This window comes from Cervus canadensis, chromosome 15, assembly GCF_019320065.1.
Source record: "Cervus canadensis isolate Bull #8, Minnesota chromosome 15, ASM1932006v1, whole genome shotgun sequence".
Taxonomy (NCBI): Eukaryota; Metazoa; Chordata; class Mammalia; order Artiodactyla; family Cervidae; genus Cervus; species Cervus canadensis.
Window position 1 is genome coordinate 67,747,685 of NC_057400.1, and position 14,410 is coordinate 67,762,094.

At 37.4% G+C, this 14,410-nt stretch overlaps 2 protein-coding genes across 8 annotated transcripts in view; one reads left to right on the forward strand and one right to left on the reverse strand.

The window, feature by feature from the left end:
- Nucleotides 1-2,373: 2,373 nt before the first annotated feature.
- On the reverse strand, nt 2,374-13,539 carry ORMDL1 (ORMDL sphingolipid biosynthesis regulator 1). Of its 4 annotated transcripts, none has more exons than XM_043487554.1 (4): nt 13,405-13,539; nt 11,666-11,846; nt 6,512-6,663; nt 2,374-3,924 (listed from the first exon to the last, which is right to left on the reverse strand). In XM_043487554.1, exons 2-4 carry the CDS (start codon nt 11,837-11,839, stop codon nt 3,789-3,791), a joined length of 462 nt encoding a protein of 153 aa, XP_043343489.1. In that variant the 5' UTR covers nt 11,840-11,846; nt 13,405-13,539; the 3' UTR covers nt 2,374-3,788. The 4 variants fall into 4 exon arrangements, with proteins under 4 accessions (XP_043343489.1, XP_043343490.1, XP_043343487.1 ...); XM_043487555.1 differs by having other exon boundaries at nt 3,792-3,924; nt 6,491-6,663; XM_043487552.1 differs by lacking the exon at nt 2,374-3,924 and adding an exon at nt 4,042-4,382.
- A 70-nt stretch (nt 13,540-13,609) lies between these two features.
- The window catches only part of PMS1 (PMS1 homolog 1, mismatch repair system component), a 105,938-nt gene continuing 105,137 nt past the window's right edge, over nt 13,610-14,410 (forward strand). For all 4 annotated transcript variants that reach the window (XR_006273106.1, XM_043487549.1, XM_043487551.1 and 1 more), the window contains exon 1: nt 13,610-13,750. The gene's annotated coding sequence lies outside the window, so the exon portion shown is untranslated. The remainder of the gene's footprint in view (nt 13,751-14,410) is intronic.

Consider the following 14,410-nt stretch of genomic DNA (forward strand, 5'->3'; position numbering starts at 1 on the left):
TGGTCATGTTTGGATGTGAGAGTTGGACTGTGAAGAAAGCTGAGCGCCGAAGAATTGATGCTTTTGAACTGTGGTATTGGGGAAGACTCTTGAGAGTCCCCTGAACTGCAAGGAGATCCAACCAGTCCATCCTAAAGGAGATCAGTCCTGGGTGTTCATTGGAAGGACTGATGCTGAAGCTGAAACTCCAATACTTTGGCCACCTCATGCGAAAAGTTGACTTATTGGAAAAGACCCTGATGCTGGGAGGGATTGGGGGCAGGAGGAGAAGGGGACGACAGAGGATGAGATGGTTGGATGGTATCACTGACTCGATGGACATGAGTCTGAGTAAACTCCAGGAGTTGGTGATGGACAGAGAGGCCTGGAGTGCTGCAATTCATGGGGTTGCAAAGAGTCAGACACGACTGAGCAACTGAACTGAACTGAAGGTCTTTTCCAACTCTTGGCATCATAGTTTTATAAGGCTAATTCACACAGATATTAGTTAAAGAGACAGCTATGCCCCTTAAGACCTTTCTAGTTTAACAGACAATAGTGACATAAACCTAACAAATACCATTCTGTGCTTAAAAACAAAAATAAAAGATGGGGCAAGTGAAAAGAATACAGGAGTTAACTTTGGAAGTTCCACTGGGAACTCCCATTGGTCAAAGCTGGAGGATTATTTGAGCAACAAATTAATAGTGTTATAATGGATTATAAACAAAGAATAAAGCATGCATGAGCTCATAATATAAATGACTGAATAAATAAATGGTAGAGAAGGGAAAAATCTTCCTTACAAAAGAATTCCAGTAAATACATGTAGAAGGAATGAGGGAAATAAAAAACTACCATTGGAACTCCAAAGTAATAACTGATGCAGTAAAGAGTCATCAATGCATGCTAAAATTAGTAGCATTTTTGAACTCAGACCTATTTAGAAATTGGTATTGTGTGTCCTGACTTGAAATTAGGAGCAATTATAGCATAGCAATTGATTTTATTCCAAATAATAGTCATTATAGATTTTGTTTAAAAAAGTTTTATCGTACACTAAACTGTACAAATTTGTGAAATTAGGAACAGTTTTCATCTTTACCATTCAACCACTCACCTAAGTGTTAAGGCTAAAAAATTATGAGTTATTTCAGTTCCCTTCCCCCTACTTACTTTCAGTGTATCAGTGTTTTGTGAATTGTTCTTGCTGAGTGTATCCTGTATTTTACCACTTCTCACCACTGCATCAGCTAATTCCCTAGTCTGAGCTACCTCTTGCCTGTAGTCGCTTCCCAACTGTCCTTCCTGCTTCCCATTCCCTTACATTTTATTTCCAATATTAGCCAGTGACCTTCACATACACACACACACACACACACACCCCAACCACCACAAAAACCCCAGATCCCTTTCCTCTCCTGTGCAAAACTCTCTCATGGCTTTGTCAGGCTAAGAATAAAATCGACCTCTACCTACTTCTCTGAACTCATTTGCTCCCATTCTTATCCTTGTTGCTTATTACTCCTTTCCAGGCACAGTGACTATCCTTCAAACATACCACCTCCTTCCTGCCCCAGAGCCTTAGTACCTGTCATCACCAGTAGTGGAAAGCCTCTTTCCCCAGATCTTTGTATTCCTTACTCATTTACATCAGGAAAGACTCTGTCTAAATGTCGCATTAGTTAGGATCTTTATGGAAGACTTTTCTGAGGCAGGCTTCCCTGCCTTTTACTGGTTTGTTCCACGCACGCCACCCCCCCCCCCATGGCATTTATCACTATGTAAAATAATATGTATTTCTTTACTCATCTGTTCTCCAACTTGAATGTAAGCACATAGGGGAAAGGACCTGGTTTGTCTCGCTACAAACTGTATCCACAATACCTAAAATAATTCCTACAATGGAGTGGGCCTTCAAGTATCTATTTAATAAGTATCTTTTAACACACTGAAGGGCTAAAGTAGAGGAAAGAACAGAAGGCCTATATTAGAGGCAGATTTCTGTCTCTGAAGTCTGTGGAAAAAAGTTTAAGCCTTTTGAGATAAACTTTAAAATGAAGAAAAATGAAAGAATACTTTTTAGCTGCCTTAATTTTACAAGGGCTTCCCTGGTGACTCAGATGGTAAAAAATCTGCCTGCAATGTGGGACACCCAGGTTTGATCCCTGGGTTGGGAAGATCCCCTGGAGAAGGGAATGGTTACCCACTCCAGTATTCTTGCCTGGAGAATTCCATGGAAAGAGGAACCTGATGGGCTATAGTCCACGGGGTTGCAAAAAGTCAGAGACCACTGAGCCACTTTCACTTTCAGTTTTACAAATTCAGTTGCTTAAAACGCAAAAAATTTAAGCATAACCTAATGACTGAATTTAGAAAGCTTTTGCAATAAACTTACACCAAAGAAGAATTTTATTAAAGTATAGATTACTGGTTATTTAAAAATACAAACATACAAAGGCATTATCATACAACTGATTTTCTAAACTCAACACTTTTAAAATACAAAACAATGATCATTACCCCTAAGAGTCAGTTTGAAACAAACTGACTTTTAAGTTGGTTTTATAATTCTTTTCACTCAATCTTGCTTACAAATGTTACTAGGTTTTTCAGTTTCATTCCATATCAGAACTTTTTTTGACATGTTTACTTCTCAAAGTAGTATATAGTTATTTCTTGGAATTAATATTAGCAGCTATAGAAAGCTTCTCTATGTGACAAAAATTCAATATGGTTTCTGCTTTGGAAATAGTTATTTCCAAATAACTATTTTGAGTTATCTACACTAAGACTCACATATTGAAAGGTAAAATATGAATGGGTAAATGATGGGGATTGAGAGCACGAGGACTAAGAAAAGATGATGTTATCTTTTACTGCAGACCTGCTTCAAGAACACTCCATTATTTACTTTGATAGTATTACTAGAGAAGCAGTTTCTGCCAGATCACAGGTTGGCTAGGTAGTTGTCCATTTTAATTTTCTTTACTAAAGAATGGCAGACAGCAACAATTAAATTGCTCCACCAAATAAGCAGAGACTTTAAGTTACCATATACTTTAATTATGAAAAATAAATTGTTTTCTTAATTGGTTTAGCAGCCTTGTATCTGGAAAGGCAGCAAAACCCACTCTGTTCCAAAATTAGAAGGCCAGCTCAGAGGCTGCTTCTAAGATGCCTGACTATCTCCTATCATCAATCAGTCATGAAAGTGGACTTTCATGAACTCAGTAATAAATGTAAAAATAAACTCATTTATCAAACAATGTTGAGCCTGCAAAAGCAAAAAAGTTCATAAGGTAGGAATTGGTTTGTTTAAAACAAAGGATATATATCCTCTTATATAACACAAGAGGAATATGTATGGTAGTAAAAACAATTTATAATAAACCTGTAAAGAGATGATTCTGGTTTACATGTAAGTCGGCTTAAACTGACCACGACTGAATGATTGAAAATTTTCTTCTCCGAACATAATGCCCATTCATTATAAGCTAAGCCAGACTTAGTTTCTTATAAATCTCTATTTCCTTGGATTTATCGACTACACCCTTACTTTACAGCCATTTAACTTATAAGCTGGGCCTGCCCAGCCTGCCCATAAAGCCTCTCTTCAGAAAGATACAAGATGCATTAAACAGAGGCGTCTTCCTGTAAGAATCTGTACTTCAAAACAGCCTAGGAAGAACTAGCAACTGGCTTTCCAATGTAGCTACCTCTCATTTCACATTATGCAGTTTACTAACCACTCCTTCCTTACAGAAAACTCAGTAGCTGTAAAACTTTTTGTTCCATTTCAAAACATTTCAATACTTATTAATTCCAAAGATCCGAACACCATGTAGCTGTGGCATTTTGGGAATTAGCACACTCAGGAGAGAAGCTGTGTTTAGGATGAAGTGAGTTGTATCATACTTCGTATAGAAACTTGCCAGAAAATATCTGTAGAAACAAAAGTTAAGAATATATATATATAAAATATCTAAAAGTGAAAGTGCTTAGAAATCTTTAAATATTTAAAGGTGGGGAAAAGGCCACTGAAACATAAATACCTAAAAGTAGAACCATTTTTTTTGAGCACTAGAACAAGAGCAAACATTTTAGTTTGGGGGCCTAAATAAATTTTAATTGAGACTGAAACATTGGTTGAATAGAGGCATATATACACATTTTGCATTTTTGCAACTGTGTAAAATGTATTTAATGGAAGACAATTACTACTTAGCATCCTTTAAAGCAGAAGGCTTTCAAACTAGGGTTCTTATGCTTCTTGAAACTTCAAGTATAGTTTTGTATTAATGTGTATATATCTAAAGAGAAGATCCAGATTCAAAGCATCCATCATATTCTCAAATGGTTTATTGTGACCCACCAAAAGGTTAAAAGCCACTGCTGTAAAGCTGTGAAAAACAAGGTGTTAGAGCATTAGTACAATTTGTAATAGCATCTTCGCAAGCAAACAAATACTTATTGCCCTTTTGATGTTCTTTTCTCCATACTGTAGTTGAACAGGTATATAACCAGTATAATTGGCAGCTTGAAAGACATTACTGTAAGATTCCAGCGTTTTTCTATAACTGAACATCTGTGTGTATATATTCAGGATATCCAATATCTGAGAATTTGTTTTAAGAAGCCTAAGTCACCTTTAAGACCATAAATCATCAATTCAGAATGCCCAAGTTTGACCCAAGGGTACATCAGAATGAAGACACATCAAGAAGCCACCAAAAGAGTATCCTAATATAAACAGGATGTAAAGACTGTAAAGAATAAAGCATTGTACTGTGCTTTATACAGAAGGCTGACTAGTTATACTCAAGATTTTTAACTATACAGAAGCTAGGCACACATAAGCCCCACATTATTCAAGGGTCAACTGTATTATAATGCAATCTTCAACATGTTATAGATGAGGACACTGAGACTTTCAAGAATATGGCTGAAAGTCAGATAGCTAGAGGGTAGTACAGCTAAAATACAAGTTTAGGGCTCTCTGAATAGCCATCATTCTTGTTATTGCATTATTCTTTGTTAGATCATACATATTTTTCTTTTGATATTATGTCAGGCTAAAATAATTAAAAACTTAAAAAATTTCCTCTTATGTGGAACAAAATCTACATAAGGTAAAAGAAATCTACTACTTTATGATTACTTCATTCTTTTCATTTGAAAATGCCTTCCCTATCTTAAACTTCAATGTAACACCTAACCTACCTTCAGTTTCATTTTAAGGGATTCTAATGCCTCGACTCAATAGACATGAGTTTGAGCAAATTCTGGTGAGGGACAGGGAAGCCTGATATGCTGCAGTCACGGGGTTACGAAGAGTTGGATGCAATTTGGCAACAGACCAACAACAACACCTCTAAGAAGTCTTTCCAGTTACTGCAGACCACACTGATTCTATAATGGATATGTAATTATATATATTCTTTGTGATTGGGTGAGTTATTGGGATATATGTGAAATATCTATTGTATGCAAGCAGCTGAGTGTAGAATTCAGAGCAGTCTATGCACTTATAAATTCTTTACAGAAATAAACAAAATAATAGAGAAATAATATAAAGTGGCATAAATAAGGGATATATAACTACTACTATGGAAGTTCAAAGCAGAGTATTTCACTGAAGGTTGGTTGCTAAGGAAAAGACCTCACTGAGATGGTCACAATTTAAATCTTGAAAGAAAAACAAGACAGATATATTAAGAAAGAAGAAAGCATTTCAGGTGGAAAAAATTACTTGAACTAAGGCATAGAAATAGGATTATACATAACATATTTAACAAATGCTGCTTAGAAGAGTGTAGCTAGGTGGGAGTTGGGTTAAGGTAAAATATTCACATAAAGGAAAAATAAAGTAGGAACCATTTTGTGGAGGATCCTGAATATCAGAAATTAGAAGGAAATCAGATACCAGATATAAGGTTAGATACTTTACAGATAGATATTATCTCATATATTTTTTACATCATCAGATTGAGTTAGGTACCGTTGGCTACAATTTTATTTATGAGCAAACCAAGCAGGCTGAGTGACAGCTACATGATTCAACCCAGGTCTGTCCTACAGTGAAAGCCTAACTTCTGTTTTCTCTAAACCATACTGTCTCTCCCAAGGAGTCTGAGCATTCAAATGTGGCAGGTAGTCAATGAAATTCATCTGATATCATCCAAATCTTTGTTGAGAGAGATTAATCTGATAGTGGACAAAAGAACAAGATTATGTGTTTAGTTTTCTTGCAAGCAGCTTAAGAAAATGAACTAGAATATATTTGACTTGTACATTCTAGAACGTCTTGGCATAATGAGAAACATGTAATGTTGTCTCCATATATGTTTGACTGAAGTGAAAACTGGTTTTATCAGTTTGTTAAAAATTTTGCCTGTATTTTATATTCTCTATGAAGTAACTATTTATTGATAGATGTTTTCAACAAAATAATGTTTCTATTTCAAATTTAATAAAAGAATGGCTTTATCTCATCCAGACCTCCTCATACCTGAAAATTTCCACCACTTACAGAATTATTGGAGAAATTGTGAAAAACTTCCGTGAAGATGTAAACTGTACTCCATAGTCCAGTTGTTCCCAATGAGTTAGGAGCCTTGCTTTACCCTGGTCGGGAGTTTCAAAAGGTGTTCCTTTTACTGCATGCAAAAATACATACATCCCCTGAAAAACAAGCAAGGGGGTATAAAGTTAATATCAAATACAAAATGAGTATTTGTCATTAAGCATTTAAGATGGTCAGACTGACAGAGCATAATAAACTTAACAGCTCAAGTTTTAAGATTTCATATTATTGTGAAAGACTATGGCCGTTTCTTCATAGTAAAACTAAACTTCTGTGGGCTTATATGGAAATATTATTTGGTGAAAACCACTATAAGTCAACCAAAAGTAACCTGTTTTCATCTCTTATTAAACTGAAAATAAATGAAAAGTACCATTAGGGTAACTTTGCATCATTACATTTAGATTTTCTAATACATTTCCTATTAGGAAATAGGATTACCTTATCTCCAGTGTGTAGGAAAGTTTAGAGTGTTATCTTAGTAAGTCTGATGATACTTATATAATGATAAAAACATATAAATTGACAAATATAATAATAAACTGTATCAGGGAAAATTGTTTTGAAAATATTTAACATTAGTCTTTGTCTCAATAGTTCTTTTTCAAGATGATTTAAACAAAGATGGTTTGATGTACTAGGTATAATGTTCAACACAATCTGCTTTTAAAATCACCACTGTAACTCAATAGTGTTTTTAGAAGGTAGTTTTTAAAAATCAAAGTAAAAAAAATTACTAAAAGCCATTCTGGCCAGTGATACGTTTAAGTATCTAATTTTGTGGTTAATTAGGAAAAAAAACAATGTATACTAGATTTGGTTTCCTGGAGATATCCACTTAGATTTATAGTTAACAGGATTACCATCTAAGGCACTGGTAACAGAATAAAGCACATATATTACTGTGGAACAGTTTTACCAATAAAGTCATGATGTGATATCATTTTTTTTTAACTTCAACTTTTAATAAATATATGGAAAAAATAGAAAACATAGTGATTTGAAATTTTACATTATTAATAGGTTAATACAGCCCTTCTTTAAAGCTTAATCTACCTACTTCCTAGTTATTCCATTAGGCAGTTTAGAAGTTGTTTACCTGCGATAACACATAAGCAACAGAAGCATGGATTCATGTTCAACTGGATGTAAATCTACAAATGTTTAATAAGTGGCTAATATGTATAGAACACAGGACCTGTATACATATATGAAATTGAACAAGACATGTGCAACCCCTTAAAGTTCAATCTTCTGAGATGGTAAGGAAAAAAAAGATATGCATAAACAACTAGGACAGAAATTTCTGTCAAAGGTATAATGAAATACAGGAAATGCAAAGCAAAAGCCTTGATGGTACCTTGTCAACTACCTTATTCTTGAAGGTTCAGCTCAATGATAATTCCTTAGTGAAGCCCTTCACATTAGCATTAATTAACCTCTTCCCTATGTGCATATATAGAATTTTATTGAAAATAGTTTTATTATAGCACAATACATTGTATTGAAGTTATTTATATAATGTTTGTTTTCCCATTAGTCTGAATACCTCAGGAACAGGGACTCATACAAAGCAACCATTAGATGTTAAGCCAAGATGACATTAAACCAAGGAATGTTTATTTTGTAAGCACAAGGAAATAATTTTCACATTGGTTTTAAAACAGAGTATGAAACAGAAATTCTATGCTTTCAAATTCTCAGGAGAATATGACCCCCAAAAGTTAAGAATCTCTGCTTTAGACCGTATATGTATTAGAAGTTATTGAAGAGAAAAAATAATTCTGTCATTATGTCCTTCAAACCACACACACTCACCAGGGTCTAGAAGATAATATTCAAACAGTTTACTTTATGTATTCTTTTTAATGAAAAAAATCTTATCTAGCCATTTATCTTCTACTCCATTATTTTTATTAAATTTTTCTATAAAATTTTAGTGATGATTTATATACACATTAAAAGAATTAGGGAAATAAGTATGTAGCTCATGATTAGCCCTTAACAAATATTTCCTGACTCAAAGTGAAGAGAGTTTTCTTTCATTTTAAAAGCCAGGATAAGAACTTTGTTAAGTATTAAAACTTCTATGAGTGAACTGTAGCTCTAAGTAAAAACAACTGCTGTAGGTTTCTAGTATATAGTTTATAAAGACAGAGGCCATGTTTTTTCTAACCATGGATAACAATTAGGTCTATTTTTCCATATTAAAAAGCGTGCACTGCATATTTCACACTTTTAATTGGTTTAATGTAGGTTAACATCAAAAGAAATTTACATTTGGCATCATGTAATCGCTACATTTATGGCTGGTTAGTCAGGTTTCTGTATGGAGGACTAAAAGTCGGAAGTTTACTTCCCAACATGTTCTCAATTACTCATCCTTTGTCCATGGCCATATACTGTGTCTCAGTCTCAGTCAACCAACTTGAAAACATGAAGTGAGCAGATGACTTCTAAAGTTCATTTAATACATGTGCCACTGGAGAAGGGAAAATTATGTGAGAACAGACATAATTTATTCAGCAACATTTAAATAGGTCTTTAAAGATATAGGAGTTAAAAAATAGAAAAGAGATAAATTCCTAATTATAAAAGTAGGATAAACACATGAAAAAAGAATGCAGCATGGGAATTTTGTAGCTTCCAAGATTCCTAGATATCATAAAGGTGATACTTGAGAAGTTTGCCTGGACAAGCAGGAATCAGCCAGGCAGAGCAGGAAGGAGGGAGGGGTATTAAAATAGTGGAAGAAGAGCCTAAGTCAAAGCAGAAAGGTGAGAGATGATTTTCATTATTGTGAGATCATAGTTGTGTTTGGAGATGTGTTAAGATTGGGTCTCTTTCTTGCCTCTGTACTATTTTCAACTAGTTTTGTATGTCACACAAAGAACTTGGCATTTTACTATGAATGCAACAGAATCACTGAGAGACTTAACAGTATGTCTTGAACAAACATGAATTTTAAAAATATCACTCTGACAAACTTGAATGAAGGAAAGTAGAGTAAAGGAGCATCAAGGAAACCAAGTAGGAGTAAGCTACCTGAGGGGAAAAAAGGGCATGAATTACAGCAGTGTCATTAGGATCAAGCTGAAGACAGTAAAACAGGACAGGGCTTTGACTAAACGGCTGTGAAATATAAAGAAATAAAAGCTACCCTAAGACGAGTGTGACCATATGTACTAGTTTGCATGGGTAGTCCTGATTTATACTTATTCTCTTAAGGTTGTTATTACTAGAGCTCTCTTTTACTCTCAAAACTGTCTTGGTTTGGATGATACATTACATTAATCACTTTACCTTTGACATTCAGCTATGTGACTTGGCTTGCTGTACAGATAGTGGTGCCTTTAGATTAGATTAGGAACAAAGTCCAGGAACAGACTGTGGTGGGTGGCAAAGAATACATCAGGAGTGAGTGTAATTTATACTTGTTTGGCTTTAAGGTGCAAGGTGATCTGGCAGTATTAACATGGTCATCATCATTTAACATGTAGAAACTGAAAATACAGATAGATGAAGTAACCTAGGTAGAATATATATCATAAGAAGGGATGAAGAAGAAAATCTTGGTAACAGCAATACTCGAGAGGAAAAGAGAAGCAAGAGAAGTAGTAAAGGAGGGATCCAAAATATATCCAGGAAAAAGCAGTCCCATGGAAGTCAAAGGAAAAGAATTGCAATAAAAGGGATATGACTAGCATCAAATATTTCAGAGATCACTATTTAAAAATAGTGTTAAACATTCCTTTCAACATCTATCATATAAAATAAACTAATTGGACATTCATTTATTTCTACCACATCATCTTTGTCCTTCTCCAGTCAACTTCAAGGCTTCCCAGGTGGCTCAGTGGTAAAGAATCCACCTGCCAATGCAGGAGATGCAGGTTCAATCCCTGGGTCAGGAAGATCCCCTTGATTAGGAAATGGCAACCCACTCCAGTGTTCTTGCCTGGAAAACCCCATGGACAGAGGAGCGTGGTGGGCTACAGACCACCAAGTCACAAGAGCTGGACATGAATAAGCAAGAACAGCCAACTTCATATACTTTCCAGAAGATTTAAAATAAATCATACTAATTAAAAAAAATCTATTTCTCCTACACTTTTCTGTTTTAAAGTTCTAAGTTTCTCATTTTGGGTATATTTAAAACAAATACAGAGTTAATCTGGATTCAATTAAAAGTCTCAAATAACTAGATTTCTCCCCTTGCATTCTACTTTAATAGTTGGTTAAAGACAAGAAAAGTCACTATCAGGTTTTTTATTTTTAAATAGTCAATTTCCAGAGCTGCCCAATATTGTCAGTATTCAGTATAACCTCTAGTACTTTGTAGAGCTATCATATAATACAAAAGAGCAATAGTTAACAGGAACAAGCTAAGGCACCATAAGTTTTTGAATAGTTTCAGACAGATTAAACTCAAAATGTCTATACTGAAACAGAAAAGTATATTTATACAATTTAGAAAGACTTAACAAGGATTTAAACCGAAGATGTTCATTAGATTCTAGTTAACCAAAAAACATACTTACTTCGATGCATTCTGGTTAATCAATATATTATAGTAGTCTGAGTTAAAGCATCTTGTAATTTTTGCTAAAATGACCTTTTTTTTTTTCAGATTCTATAAAACCAACAGGAGAAAAAAAAAAGATCTTACTTATAAAAAGGGTCCAATGTTTAAATATAAAGTGATAGAAAAATATCTTATTCCAGATAAGAATTCTTCAAAACTGTCATAGATACAAAAAAAATCACTGAACTGTACACTTTAAATGGGCACATTTTATATAACTCAAATTGTTTAAAAACTGAGTCATGTGTTTTAATATAAAACTTTAAGCTTCTTAAAAAGTTGTTTAAATACACATAACATAAATGTACCATCTTAACCATTTTTAAGTGTACAGTTCTACAGTATTAAGTACATTCACAATGTTATACAACCATTACAACCATCCATCTCCATAACTTTTCATCTTACAAACCATTACCCGTTGAACAATAATTCCCCATTTTTTCCTTGCCCAGTCTCTGAAAAATCATTAAACCTTAAGGTTTTAAGTGTTTAGTATAAGGTGAAATTCTTACCAGATTATGTATAACATTTGTTAAAGTCCAAGCAACAGGAACACTGAAGAAGGGAATACTGAGTAAAACAATGTGAAGCAAGCCAACTCCCAATGCATATGTCAGCCACATACCACGGCTGTTCATTACACGGGTATTCGGATTCACCTCGCTGTGGGCAACGCCAACATTCATGTTTGCGCTGCAGAAAAGCAATGAAATGAATCAACACTGATGTAACTGGAAACCCAAATAATCCTAATTTTGACATGACAAAATAAGTGTGTTACTGGGATTACTTTTTTTTTCCCCCTCATCGTTCTGAATAGAACAGACCCTCCAAAATATGCTACTTCCACCTGTCCAGGAGGTCAATAGTTCTTCACATCCGACTCTAAGGTAAGACAAACAAGACTTATTTTTATGCTTCTTGTTGAAAGTAATAAACAGTTAAAATTCCTTTCCTAAAGCTTGTCTTCAAGCATGTTGGTTTTACTAAATGAAGCCATGGGCAGGAAAACTCAAACTGAAAGAGAAAACCTACATTTTCTTATATCGAGAGCAAAGTGAAAACTCAGGAAGTTTACCAACAGAATAATATTAAAAAAAAATAAATAAAGTTAACCTAAACCAGTCTGTTCTGAGTAGCCAGACTCTTTCCTACACCTAACAATGTATACATATAGTGGTCAGAGTTCAAATCGCTCCTTTAGGAACACTGAAAATGAGAGAAACATAACGAGGTGGAAATTTCACATGGTCAAAGAATAAGGTTTCTCTCTCAATCTTGTTATACAATTAGGTTAAAACAAGGAGTCTTTCTTCTGCACATTGTAATTCTGGTCACCGTCCCTAAAATACTGGTTTTTTCTCATTCCTTCCTCCCCCTCCCCTTTCTTTCTTTCTGAGATTGAGGGATGGGGAGGTGGGGGCAGTGCTACACTGTATTGGGAACAGCTCTGAGTAAAAAATATACAAACCCTTTCCATTACAGAGTTAGCACTGAGAGAGGAAATTTCTCCTAACTCCATCCAACAAGTATTTCCAGAGTACAGTGGCCCTCTCCCTCCAAAAATCTATAGGCTTACGGTGATGAAAGTTGGTTACACTAAAAACATCAAGTCTCAAATCTAAACGTGTAAATATGTCTTCCAGTCTAAATATCCACCGCACATAATATATAATTTTTATATGCTATAAACTGTACTTAGAACATGCCACCACACAAGGTGCTTCCCCCACTTGCGACAGGATTTCTTTTTAAATGCTCGAAAGACTTTAAAATCTACAACTGAGGCGGAAGGCAAAGACTGATCCTACCCCAGGACAGAAAACCTTTCCAGGGAGTCCGCCGCGCCACTTCAGGACTGGCAAACAATGACTTCACAGAGCAAAGAACCCTCTCGGCGCTGCCCTCGCGGATGCAGGGAACCCAGCGACCGCCCGCTACACAGCCAAGGGGCAGCCTTCCCCAGCGGTCGGAGCTCCCGGGTAGTGGGAGCTCAGCAAATGCCGCTGTGCTATCGACAAACCGTCCCGACTCCCCACCCCTTTCTTCTCGGAGCTGCACATCCCGTCAGAGCCGGGACGCGACGACGGGGATCTGGGAGCAAGTCGTGGGGGCCACTTGGCTCGCATCGCCAGCAGGGCGCCGCGGATGGAGCCAAAGTCCACCTTTCCCCTCAAGCCGAGCGCCTGCCAGCAGCTCCCCACGGCACCAGGGAGCAGCACAGCCCCTGCGGCCGTTCGTGGCCACTCACCCGCCGCCCCACTCCCGGCAGCCGGACAGAAGCAGTACCAGCGCCGCGGAGGCGAAGGCGGCGTCTCCTCAGGCCGGATGCGAGTAGTCAGCCTCAGCGCCGCGCAGCGCGGCGCGGCTGGCGGAAGCTCTCCTTGCGGAAAGCGCTGCCCGGGGATTGGCTGAGGGCGGCGCCAATCCCACGTTCGCCGGACTGGGCGGGACTGAGGGCGGAGCGCTCCGTGTCCGCCCAGCTCCGCGCGCGCTGTGGGTGAGTCGGGAATCAACGAGGCCGGGCCCGGGCTCCCGTCGGGACGCTGGCCGGTCCGCTAGTGGATTGTAATTGCCCATCTCGCGCGAGCAAGCAGGTAGTGTCGTGTGGCCAACGGGCATTCATTGTTATATTGTCGTAGGCTCGGGAGCGTCCTCCTCTGACCTCGTCCTGGTCTGGGCGCCAGTACCGGGGGCCGCCAGGGGCGCCCCTCCCCCTCTCCACTCGCCGAGCGGGAAGCAGACGCCGCGGGGCTAGCTGGCGCGCACACGTGGGTAGCGGCCTCCCACCAGCTGCGGGCCTCCATAGTGTCTGAACTTTCTTGACTGAACGTTGTCTTAGCCCATTCCTCAGATCCTTGTGGATGCAGGTCTTAAAGTTCGCCAGGCAGAATTTTACCTCCTGACAGCCATAATTCAGTCCGTCTTGAGTGGGAGGGTAGGCTTTATAATATTGTATGTTGTAGCATCATGCAAGTGGAGCAAGCAAACTTTTCGGTTGACCGTGATTTTTACTTACGTCATTCTGGGTCTCTTTACACGCTGAACACGGATACTTGTTTGCTGAGGAAATGTGGGTTCCAAGAATTTATTTCTTTATTTTGCCGCTCCCCGTGGGTTGCAGGGAGGCTTGTGGAGACCTTGGTTCCCAACAAGGGATTGAACCCGGGCCTTGGTAGCGAAGTGAAATATTAACCACTGAACCGCCTGGGAATTCCCTTGAGAATTGATCTTAGTCAAGATAAGGGAGGGGAAAA

Coding starts and splice junctions, on each gene's coding strand:
- ORMDL1 (XM_043487552.1), bottom strand. CDS start 11,839: ATGAATGTTGGCGTTGCCCACAGCGAGGTGAATCCGAATACCCGTGTA. Junction 6,664..11,665: donor CAAATGTTATACATAATCTG/GTAAGAATTTCA, acceptor CTTGTTTTTCAG/GGGATGTATGTATTTTTGCA. Junction 4,383..6,511: donor ACAATTTCTCCAATAATTCT/GTAAGTGGTGGA, acceptor TGTTTTTCACAG/CTTTACAGCAGTGGCTTTTA.